At 53.9% G+C, this 12,257-nt stretch overlaps 3 protein-coding genes across 3 annotated transcripts; 1 reads left to right on the top strand and 2 right to left on the bottom strand.

Annotated features, from left to right (window-relative positions):
* Positions 1-424: 424 nt before the first annotated feature.
* On the bottom strand, positions 425-3,793 carry N7498_006079 (uncharacterized protein; the record flags this gene model as incomplete). Its single annotated transcript, XM_058453141.1, has 2 exons — positions 425-3,215; positions 3,273-3,793. The coding sequence occupies 2 exons, from the start codon at positions 3,791-3,793 to the stop codon at positions 425-427; spliced, it is 3,312 nt and encodes a 1,103-aa protein (XP_058307332.1).
* Positions 3,794-5,199: 1,406 nt separating this feature from the next.
* On the bottom strand, positions 5,200-5,923 carry N7498_006078 (uncharacterized protein; the record flags this gene model as incomplete). Its single annotated transcript, XM_058453140.1, has 3 exons — positions 5,200-5,503; positions 5,548-5,607; positions 5,694-5,923. The coding sequence occupies 3 exons, from the start codon at positions 5,921-5,923 to the stop codon at positions 5,200-5,202; spliced, it is 594 nt and encodes a 197-aa protein (XP_058307331.1).
* A 2,645-nt stretch (positions 5,924-8,568) lies between these two features.
* Positions 8,569-12,230, top strand: N7498_006077 (uncharacterized protein; the record flags this gene model as incomplete). Its single annotated transcript, XM_058453139.1, has 4 exons — positions 8,569-11,413; positions 11,463-11,660; positions 11,707-12,105; positions 12,157-12,230. 4 exons carry the CDS (start codon positions 8,569-8,571, stop codon positions 12,228-12,230), a joined length of 3,516 nt encoding a protein of 1,171 aa, XP_058307330.1.
* Positions 12,231-12,257: the final 27 nt, after the last annotated feature.

The raw sequence follows: 12,257 nt of genomic DNA, 5'->3' as shown, positions 1-12,257 counted from the left end.
GCTGATTAGACCACGATAAAGTCATAAAGTTTGAAGCCTACGGTTCAAAGTGGTAAGGGCAAATCTCGAGCTATGAAGCATTCACAGAAATGAACCCCAGAAACCACCACACGATTACATCCATGAATTGTGTTCCTACATGACTTTAGTCATAGGACTCTACTCGTAGAACAAATGTAAATGTCAAGAAATTAAGCGGCGCCGCTTCATTAATATCCAGATTAAAACACCGGTATCAAGCTAAGGGAGCAAACCTTCGAAAACAAAAACGCCTCGAAACAATTTTGTGGGAGCAAGCACATAAAGGAAATTCGTCACGGGCATCGATCCAACTCAATGCTTGAGAATACATGTGCGTGTGATGGTGAGGATATAATCTGAATGTACACTACCGCTTGAAAAGTGGTAGGGGTTGAGATTGGGTCTAGTGCTCGCGTTCCTTGTCCCCCTGTGCAGCCTCGTCGACTAGCTCAGCGGTGCTACCGGCCCAGGAGGGTTCGTCGGGGCTCCCATGGTGGATGTTGTCTTGGGTTCGGTGGGAGGCGACGTAGCCCACGCTTGAGGGGCGGTCGGGACGGACACCATGGCGGCCAGTTTTGTGGGATGATGTTTGGGAGCCGGAGGTTGAGGCGACGGAATGGCCTCTTTCTTGGGACGGTGAGCTGCTTCCGCTGAATGGGAGGCGGGCCGTGGCGGGGGAGGAAGGTTGGAGGTGCTCTCCGTCCGGGGAGGTGGGATCTGAGACGGTGTTTGGTTGCGGGGAGATGGTTTCTGTGACGATGGGCAGGGGCTGGGCTGTTCCCTCCACGCCCTCCGATGTTGCTTGGGTACGACGGGACCCTACTCGGCTGGGTAGTTCGATGCTACCGACGGAGTTCACTTGGGGTAGAACTGGGGGGCGTGCATCACTGGACCGTTGACCATCGTGGTCGCCTTCTGAGTATCGGTATGGTTCCTCGCCGCCAGAGACATGGCGAGAATGCCCGCCAGCCACTGCATCATCGGGATCATCGTGATACTCCTCATTGTAGCTACCGCCCCGGAAGAGGCCGGGAGGTGGCGCCCGAGCACTTCGGACGACCTCGAAGCCCTTCGCTTTGTCCTTGGTCTTGCCCTGGAACATGTTGCGGAACCAGCCAGTCGCAGAAGAAACGGGGCCTGTAGGATCTGCAGGGCCAGTCTTCAATTTGCGAGTTCCAGTATGCGATAGTGGAGGACCGCGCACGCGATAATAGAAATCCACCTCACGCACGGCATAATCCTTCCGCTTCCGAGGATCTTCCAATTCCAGATCATCCTTGGGGGCAGGCAGATAAGCCGGCGTTGGCGTGCCTCGTCCGGACATTGGCAGGCCAATTTCCATATCCTCTTCAGTATCAGGCCGGGCCGGCTTCAAGAAGGTCCTCGAGCGTCCTTTCCCCTTAGGAGGAGGCTCGATCGGCGAATTCGGCTGAGAAGTTCGGCGCCCAGGCCGAGGTGGCCGATAATAGGGGTCCCGAGGGTGCGCGCCAATGAATGTACTGCTATTCGGTGATTCACTGGGGAAGCCAGCTCCGGTGTATGCGGTGGGAGACGGTATATAGAAAGCACCACTAGTAGCCCGGCTGTGGGTGCCACTTTGCGAGCCGGCATACTCGAGCACTGCGCTGGCACGTCCCTCACTAGCAGTAGCACGGTTCAACAGTAAGGCAGAGCTTCCCGATAGACTGCGGGGGCGGGACCCCTCAAACTGAGACGACATACGATCATCGACGTGTCCGAGCATGGCCGCCTCTGATCCGAGACTCTGACGGGTAATATCGCGGTTAGGTGTGCGCTTTGACAGCTGCCGCAAGCCAAAGACCTTGACCAGGCCACCACGAGTAGAACCGCCAGCACCAGCGAGTCTTGCTAAGACTTCAATCAACGTTTGGAGAGCATTCAGGAAGAATCCAAAGATAAGAACCAAGGCATGCAACATGAGAATTACATAACCGATCCAGCCGCGCGTAGCATTTGAGACTGTGAGCGATGGAACAAAGACGACGCTCAGGACAATAGTCAGAAAACGGATGATGGAAAAGACGCCATGATAAAGGTTCATTTGTGTTGGTGATGGGAACGGACGGAATGCTATGAGCGTGAGCACTGAGACGACTTCGCAGATGGCTAGCATGACAACCTGGGCAATTCCAGATGGCTGCAAAGCCCCAATGGCCACACCGCGGGCGAAGTTGAGAAAGATGGGGACCATGGCAAATGCAGCTGCATCGTCACAGTAGGTATTATAGAGCGGTCCATACAAGAGGACTGTTGGAAGGTCGTCGAAGAGATGAGCCTTGGGGCGAGTCGATGCAATCACACGAACCATCCAGATTGAGAAGCATATTAGAATAAGGATGACCAGTGCTGCCAATGCCACGCTATAAGCTGGCGACCCACTGGCGATGACCAGCTGGAAGAAAGAAAGCGAGATGATGGGGAGGAGCAGAAAGTTGAACACGATTCGAATGATATTGCCGACGGTGAAAGGCATGTTCTTGGAACGCAGATCCTGTTCTGTATTATGCGCTAGCTCGCGGTGGAGCCAGCGTAGTCCGAAACCGATCTGAGTCAGTACTGTGATGCAGATCAAGATGATGAGCAGCCAGACAATCATGCCCGGCCATATATCTCGCGTGGTGGCCATTCCAACCAGTTGATTCATCCGATCCAGTCCATAGGTTCCATTGATCGCATAGACACCATCCACGATCGGATTATTGCCACCATCAGGGTGAACAAAGCTCTGGTTGAACATAAGTACTGACCAAGATCCGTGGCTCACGGCCGGTTGGAAGTATCCGGGATAGTCCAACGAGAGAGCGCCTGTCAGCACGACGAACTGCAGATACTGCAGGCAATCCGCAAACCCAGGTGTCACCAGTCGAAGGACATCCTCGTCGCGGCCATAATTGCTCGTCCATCGAAAAGGATCCGTGGTTCCCCAAGGGCTGTATATTGCCGCAGTCACCGTTGCAATCCCAACCAAGATCAAAATGACCAACGGCACATAGGCCAGGGCATTTTTGAGGGTTGTCCCGAAGTCGGGTGTGACCGATACCGTTATACAGCCCAGCTCAGCTGCGTCCGCGTCGCCGGATCGGATGGTAAGCGTCGGTGTAATCGTGGAGAAGCGATACGTCGAAACCATGTTATGTTGGACAGAGAAAGCGCGCAGCGTGCTCAAATCGCTCCTAGTAGAATTGGCGTGTAAGATTGAGACTGAGCCGAAGTGAAAAGAATCGACTTACAGATTGTAGTTGAAGACCGGGCCCAGCGGGCACTCGCCCTGCGTGACGGACTTGCAAAACCGAGAAGGATTGCTATACGCCGCAAAGTTCAGCACGTCGAACGAAGTCAGCAGCGTGCTGTACTTGTTGTTCGTACTGCTCAAGTCCACGATCTTGCCGACAGTGACATTCGGATCACTCCACGACGGGCTGTCCATCGAGGGATAGTTCGACTGTCCGTCGGCCGTGCCCGACACATTTCCGTATACCGTCACATTCAGAGGGTGTAAAGGGTCGCTCAAATTAAATGTGACGGCGACATCGAGGGGCACGTATTGGAGCGGCAGCGGATTGGAATCCAGGTCGGTTTTGCTAAGACAGTTGTCAAAATTCAACAGCACCGCTGCTGCTGGCGCTGCCCAGGACAGCAGGCAGACCAGAGCAATCCACCATCCAAGTGTCCACCGCTGCCGAGTGGACGCTGGCCATCGCCGGTATTGGGAAACAGAGTGGCCGTGGGGGGGGTTGTGTCGAGCTCGCATGGGCAGCGGCCAGGCCCCTAGGCGTGCGCGTCGAGTCGTGACGCATCTCGTCTGTCTCGGGCATATAGGATGACCCCCTAGGGGAGGTCAGCCCCCGTGACGGGTAATCGAATCCACGTTGTATTGACAATGGTGCCAGTGTTGTTTGGCCCACGTCGCGTTCTCCGGATCGAAGATGGAGCAGATGGGGACTCGAGATAAGTGGGTGAGAGCGGGAAGGTGGGAGAACAGGGGTTTCGGGGCGGAAAGAGTCGAAGGAAAAAAACCGAACGGGTACGTAAGTCTGCACTAGAAAGTTACCCTAAGATCGAGCCGGTGCTAGGTAACGAGGAGCGAGTGCGGGTTAGGCAGGAGAAGTCTTGTTTTTGCTGCGCCTTGTTGGGTCTGGCCCGGTGGAGATGACTTGCTGGTTATTATTAGCCACTTCCGCTGCGGCTATACACTTGCACGCCTGCAGAGGGAAAAGATCTGTACGCGGTATTTATGTGACCCGAAAACCAATGTGAAAAAATGGAAGAGTCGACGTAAGAATCCCCTCCCCCGGACTTTCAGATACCTTACGCAAAGGTAAGTAGAATGGAGACGCAAGTCCGGAAATAGTAATCGGTCACTGCCTTGGCCTTATACTTTTTTCTGTCTGCATCCAGCGACTCCTATCAATTATGCCATAACATCCTATACACGAACACCCTAGAACCAACAGGAAGGCTACTAATAAGCAACTGAGAGGAATCCCAGTTTCTTCACTCGTCGCTGCCCTGTTTCACCCCGCTGCTCGCTGTCTCACTTGGTGCTGATCCCACATCCGTGCCATGCCCTGAAAGCTTTGCGCATGCCGATCAGGGTATTATATGCGACCGCTTGTACATGAGACACCATGCCGACCCCGGCCCGAGGAAGAACGCGGTCCAACAGCTCAGTGGTCAGGACCGTCCCCTATCTCATGAGGTCATGTCTCACTCAGTGGGGGACTGGTGGCTGGCTAGCTGCTGGGTCTAATGGCTGTTTCATTGAGCGGAACACGGCCACGCCGGTTATTTGGAAGATGTAGGGCTCTGTGGATGTACTAGGGCAAGCCACAAAGAGTCGTTGCTGCACGGGACGATACCTTCTACTTGGCATCGAATAATTGAGTAACATCGGTCTGATATGTCTTATTTTCGCATGGACAATCTCCGAATGTGTTCTCTTTGCCAGATTTTATTCAAATCGAAAAGCTTGAATGAAATCACTGTTTATTTTATCATGAAATACCCTTACGGTGACGGAGGCATCCACTCGGGCTGATCAGCCCCCGGCATATGTGAGCCATGATCATAGCAGTTCTGCAGATTATCCTCCTTCTGTCTTGAGAAACGCACTATCTGCGCCCAGTCCAGGACTTCTACTTTCTCTCCTTCTCTTGCCTAGCACATCTCGACTACGGTGAACCGAGGTGGATCGAAGAGCTCGTCTTTTCCACTGCCGTGACTCTTGCGCAAACTCTGCTTCGTCATACTGACCAGTGTGAACAAGTCAGTGTCATGACTGAGAACTTTAAACTCGAGGTCTTTGGCTTTGATGGGTGCTACTGCCTCTTCTTCATGGAGAGTTAGATCCAGGTACCGGTTGTTGAACTGATTCAGAGAGGTGTCAACGTTACAGGAGTCTTCCTCCTCAACACGTTGATACAGTGCATGCGTGATTCCAATGGCGCCAACAACGCCCGTCCTATAAATACAGCATGAACTACTTAACTCCACAAAGACACTTACTGATAATCCGAGTTCAGAAGCAACGGCGCGGCAGACTCATCAAGTCCCCAGCAACCTTCCCTGAGCCCAGTCACTTCTGTTCAATCAGGACTCTCACACTAACATCAAGAACCAACATACACAGCCACGAATCTTCTGATACATACAGCGATCCTACCGCTCCCCATGCCACCCATACGTTTGCTCCCGCGCACACATAATCCCCTCCCCCTCCGCCGCACAATCTCATCCCAAATCCCATCCGACCAATCACCCCAGGTCTATACTTATCCAACAAAACATCCCGCTCTTCAAGTAGCGCCCTGAACTCCAATTTCCCTTCAACACTCTTCAAATCGATGACAACATTCCGCTTCCCCACTTGCGTGTCGAGCATGAGTATCGTCGCTTCTAGAATCTTTCTCGATAAAATCCGTAGGATATCTGCGCCTAGCAGCGCGGATCTTGGATATACTCGGTCCTGCGATTACCCGCGTCACGTCTAGTCCTTTGATCCCAGCTAGAGCACGATTCGTGGTATCGGATACCCTTGGCCAAAGGACGGGTTGGATGTGAGCCTGATTTTCCACGGAGAGTGTATGTAAAGGCTCGGAACGGGAGTCACGGCCGTGCGCTGTCTGCCGGAACTCGTCTTTCGTGTAGCAGATTGTGTCGGGTTGTCTCCAGGACTCGTTCACTTCGATGTCTAGCTATGATCCCGTTTGTAGGCCTACGACTGTTCTGTAGACGGTTTTGATGGACTCGGCTGAGGTGAGGTCTGGTCGGTGCTGTGGGAGACCTAGCATGTATAGTGTGTTTGGTGGTAAGGCTTCTGCGGAGATGGAAGAAGTGTTTGTCTATTGTCTTGTATCTTTGCTTTCTTTGTTTTATATTCCATCCCCAAGTTCCCGGTTGGTGCCCAGGTGTAAATATATCTCAGATGAACGGACATATCAGACGCAAGTCTTCGATACAGTTGTTGAATATGACCGAGATCCAGGTATAGAACGCGTTCCTTGACATTGAGCTCCCGGATACCTTTTTTTCCCCTACCGTCGCGATGAGTGCGGACATCGGGTATAGCGTTGCGCTGTGCACATCTACGGTAATGTCTTGTTTGGTAAGGAGGTATCGGTCCGAGATCGCATCCGAGAATGGACACAATAAACCCCACAGGGCTGAACTTGACTCGGATAATTTTGCTGGGATTGGCATACGTGGGGTTATGGAGCACGTAAAGGTTACCGAGTTCAGGCGGGTGGATACGCTAGGTGGCAGATTGAGGTGGGTGTTTTCGTGGTGGTTGCTGAGGATGTGGTGCGCTTCGGCGGCGATACTTAAGATCTTTGTTCTGTTTGGCTACTTCCAAGGGCCAAGGCTAGGTGTGTCTGAGAATTTGGTGTCATATTTCCGGTTTATGTTCTTTGAACTGTGAACCCTGAGCGTGGTCCGAGCGGAAGTGTAAGCTACCTTCGGGCTGTCGTGTTATCTGCATCCTAGCTTTATGACTACATGTTGCGAGAGGGACCCCGAAAACTTCTAAGCGTGTGACTTGATATATAACATGATTGATTGGTTTGTGCTGTCAGAAAACGTCGATGGAAAGATCTGCGCGTGTTGATGTCGAGATAACCTTGGCGTCTGGACGATCCACGACTTGCATGGAGGCTTACTGTCACGCGTTCCCCGTGGATGGCACCTGTACGGATATATTTAGAGCGAGGAGTTGATTGTCTCAGCCGGGGGATTAAATATAGACCGTATACGCGCGCGCAAACCCTGGAAAACATCCGAATGGAATTGACAGCGGCATTTACCTGAGCAGCGGCTACGGAGTGCACGGTGGTCAGGGTGGCCTCGGTTGGCGATCATTGGGGCTGTACGACCAGGGAGGACATGCTCGGGAAGGCATTCGACAATGTAGCGGTGACGCCGGGCATGGTTCAGAAGACAATCTTATCCACTCTGAAAAGAAGGGATTGCATGCCAACGTTTTTCGAGTCCCCTGCATCGGGAGGACAAATGGGGGAAGCCGCAGGAATGGGACATCCGATCAACTGCCACATTGGCACGGACTGTTTTTAGACTCGGAGCTTGAGCTAGGGACGTGCCGGTGGAAATTGTATACTCCGTGGCCATGAACTGGTGGAAACGGTGCGCATCGTGTACATAACGCACAGGCACCACCCGCGGTACACGTGTAAAGTGGTGTCAACACGGATCGGCGCGATCGCGATTCATGAGAAGAGTTCTGCTCAGGCCAAATGAACGACAAAGTCCTCGTCAGCGAGACCCGCTGCCCCTCCGCCGTGGCTGAGACGGGATTAGCGGAGTTTCACGATGAGACCCGCGGGCGCAGCTCTTCATTGGTGAAGGCGGGGAGGTGGATCGTCTGTAGCGGGGGAAGTTTGGTGACAGGGTGGCTTTCATCCGCTGCAAGGAGATAAAGAAGACGCCTGTAGGGCATAGATATGGGTATAGGTCTAGGTAGATGGAGAAGAGGCCGAGTCCGCGGTCAGACAACCGTCCAGCGCTCAGCTCGACGGATGTAAAATAAGAGTGTAAGAGTGACAGACGGACCCTGTCCACGCTCCACCTCCCCCTGATACCAAACGCAATTTGAGGCATTCCTCTCCTTGATCCACATCCCCAGACACGCCTGGTTCAGCTTGTCCGGTGTTTAACTTTACACTGCTCCGTACAGTGGACTTTTCTCGGGTTTATGGTTGTTTGTTCTGCTTCCCCTTAGACGATCTTTGTGTGCTCCACCAGGAGGCAATCGCGCCTCTACTGCCAAAGCACGATCACTCATGCAATAACCGCCCTCCTTTCTCCTCCTACTTTCTCCAGAGTGCGTCTATTTGCGCATTCTCTTCCCCGCCTACAACCCACCATCACCTCGAGGTCGCCCCCTGTCGATCCGTTCTACCTCTGTGCATTGACACGCCATCGGGGGAGGGGGATCAAACCAAAGGAACCGGCTTTCCTTTGTTCACTGAGGGCGTGCGATGCGGACGACCCTCACCTCGTCTCATCTTCGACATGCCTCCCGAGGACCCTTTCGCGTTCCTGGCTGCTGAGCAGCCCACCAAACCTGTGAAGGACAAGAAGCCGCACTGGAGAGATAAGCTCTTCTCCAAGGACAAGAACAGTCGTTCCACCCCCGATAAACAGATTCAAGACTTTCTCGCTACGGCCACTGCCCAAAAGGCTGACCACAGAGATGCCCCTCCAACCGTATCTACCCACCCTATTCCCTCGTCGCAGGACCTTGTGAATGTCCCTGCCCCGCAGCCCGCCTTGCCAGTGATTCCGCCTCCTTCGAAAGAGAACTACTTCGCCTTCGACTTCACCGAGGATAAACTCCCGGAATCCAAGTCGCTTCCGTCACTTCTACACCCCCTCAAGGGCAAGGGACTGCGGGTCGGATTCTCAGATCGCGCGCCCCAGACGATTGGAGAGGGAGGCGACGAGTCGGATATCCCCACCGTCGAGATCTCGCGATCTGTTCAGCGCATGCGCGAGAGACAGGCCGCGCAATCCTCCCAGCCACGACGAATGCCCTCTCGTTCCCCGAACCCGTCTCGAGAGCACCTGCCGACGCTTCGGGTCAACACCTCGCTGGCCGATGGTGATGGGCGATCACGATGCGCGCAGGATCAACGCGTCAGCCCCAGCGCGCAACAACCGCCGCTCGTCCAGGACCCACACGAAGCGGAATTCTTGAGCACCCTGCACATCAGCAAGCCCGGCTCCCGTTTATCATTCCGAGGGTCGCCCGACTCGCATTCGTTCGCGGAGCGGGTACGGAAACAGATGCAGGTGGAGGAAGCCCGTGCATTACACAATCGCTACGAAGACATCGCATCCCCGACGACTGACGACGACGACATCTCCAGCCCTGAGCCTCTGCCATCTCATAGTCCCCGAAGCCCCCATGAGTCGGTCTACGAAACACCCGCCTCGCAACATGCACCCTCGGTCAAATCGATTGTCCAGTCGATTCGGAATCCCCCGAGCCCAGCCGTACACCGCGCTGCAGCTAACCTGAGTCCCGTTGACCCGCGCATGCCCCCTAGTCTTACACCAGGAAGCCCAGCCAATCCTACACCAGGACCGCCGGTTCCTACTCATGAACCACAGCCGAGAAATCTAGCCTCTCCGGCAAGCCAGCTCAGTCGCGAAATTCCATCAATGAACCAGCTTGCATCTCCGTCCACCCAAACGAGTCGAGAACCATCGCGAAGCCCCCAGCCGCCCAAGTATTCTTTGCGGAACATTGCCAATCAGGTTGGGGACACCGCATTTGCCGAGTTCAAGAATTACATTGCCAGATACGACAGTCTTCTTCACATGTCCGCAGAGAGTGTCAAGCCGCTAATGGAAACCACTCTGACAGAATGGATCCGAGCTGCGATATGGTGGTTTTTGCGGGGCAAGACACGCTTGGAAACGTTTGCTCGCTCGCGGGCAACGGCTCCTCCCAGCTACGCCAAGCAGGCCGTTATTGACCTTGGGAAAGCGCTGTGGATCAACGAGAATATCGTGCCTACACACTACGAGGTGGCGCGATATGGTTCCATGGGAGTGGACGCTGTGTTGGCAGTTGCCAGCACTACTGGCGACAAGGAGATGGTCGACCTTCTCAGTCTCCACCAAAACGCCCTTAATCACCTCCGGTCGCTGGCCATGTCTATCAAGCGAAATGATATCCTCGCCATTGTTCTCCGTGACGAGAACTCTCCCAGTCAGCTGGATTCCAGCGTTTGGCTCCGATACCCCTTCTTTGCACCAGACGTTTCCGCAGTTCTGTCTGGCAGTGCAACGAGATCGATGTTGGCCGACAAGCCATCCAAAACACCGAGTATGGTGTACATGATGCCTCTTGGCGACACCAGCCGGTACTTTAGCTATGGAAGCATGTTTGTGCAGGCCTGTGTGAGTTCCGGCGACGAGGAAGGCGAGCAGTACGCCATGCCTTGTGCATTGACGATTATCCGGGAGCGGTCTGATTGGTACGTCCACGCCGCGATTACGAGTCAGAGTCAGCTCGTGAATGTCTTGATTCAGGCCGATCGCAAGCAGGGACCCACCTGGGAGGATGTGGACTGGCAAGTCCGGTCTCATTCCATGCGGGTCAAGCTGCCCCGTGGCTTTGAGTTGGATGTTATGTTTAAAGAAGACGATTTCAAAACTCTGTGGAATATCGTCAAGTATACCCAAAAGTCGGAAGCAAGTCTCGAGCCTGAGGCTGGCGAGGTGGTGGTCTTTGAGAACACTCTGAAAGTGTTCCAGTATATGGATCCTGGAACGCCCAAGGCATTCCCCAACGAGCCCCTGGAACGCTGTCGCATTCGTTTGTTTGAGCGGACAGTAAACATCACCGAAGGCACTGGCACTCGAAACGCCCATCGTGGGTTCCGATTGACTGTGCTGACGAGTCCGAAAGTGAAGACTCTCAGTAACGTCCGCCATACCCTAGGCTACGGCGCACCCGTGGTCTTCGGGCTTTTGCGGGGAGAAGATGGTGCGCCGGCTCTGCTTTTGAAAGTGACCGAGGATGGTCGTACGCGGTCAATGTTGATGACCTTCCATGAGGTGGACGAGCGCACACAAATGCATTCCGTGCTTCTCGGCATGCTACCTCAGGACGGAGAGACCAAGACCCCCGAGATTCCCCTGCGGTCGTATGCCATCGAGCAGCCCGGCGATTCAGGCAGTGGCCGAACGCCGACCACACACCTGCAGTTCCCCGTCGGGAACGTGCTGGTTATTGATCAAGAACATGCCTATGTAGATCATGGCTACGGCCCAACGATTCTGTCGGAACACCTGAGGGCTTTCGTCGCTACTGAGTGGGGATCTGTAACGGACCGTATCAATTTAGGTAGGGAGACTCCGTCGACGTCTATTGAGCTTTTGTTAATTGTCTACAGGACCTGGGGAACTCAAAATCGCATTGGATGTCAACAAGAAGACTGGCATGAGCTTGTTCCGCCCAGCACAACATGATCTGACCGTTTCGCTGGCCGACAATCTCGTCCCTACGGAAATGCCTGAGCAGGTGGCTGGCTTCTTGCAAAAGGTCACCGCTAAACCCATGGTTCGGCGGTTGGACTTTGCCTCGATGCAGGGTATGTCTCTTTCACAGTTTAAGTTGGACTCCACTAACAGACCTAGATCTCCATGCATTTGAACAGGCCGTCACCGGCTTCCGAGTCATCTACGATGGAACCGCGTCTTCATTCACCATTTCCCGCCGCCGCATGGTTGTCCCCATCTACAAGAAATGGGAAGCCAACCAGGTCCGCATCCAGATCGTGCGACAGGAAAAGGTCACACAACTGCTCGCCTTCTTCGCGGACTTCCACCATGGCACCTGCATGAACTTCGTGCTCAAGGGCACGGACCATATCGAGTCTTTTAATCGCTCTGGCAAGTTTGGACTCCGCATTGTTGACGCCAAGTTTGCCCTCCCGAAGAAGGATGAGGACCCGGCGTCGGACTTTGTATGCCTGGATATGCCCGAATATCCTATCGAACACGACGACATTGCTATCACCTTTGACTCTGAAACTGGTAAGAGTTCAATCCCATTGATTTGGCGAGATGCCAGCTAATAATGTACAGACCGCTCCAGTTTCAAGGTGGCACTCCCTGGATCGGTGCGAGAACCATCCAGAATGGGATCTCTGCGCCGATAATCACTTATTCCCTCGCCTCCTTCTTCT

The sequence above is a fragment of the Penicillium cinerascens genome, assembly GCF_028974065.1.
Source record: "Penicillium cinerascens strain IBT 15544 chromosome Unknown contig_6_segment0_segment0, whole genome shotgun sequence".
Taxonomy (NCBI): domain Eukaryota; kingdom Fungi; phylum Ascomycota; class Eurotiomycetes; order Eurotiales; family Aspergillaceae; genus Penicillium; species Penicillium cinerascens.
This window is presented reverse-complemented; position numbering and strand designations above follow the sequence as displayed.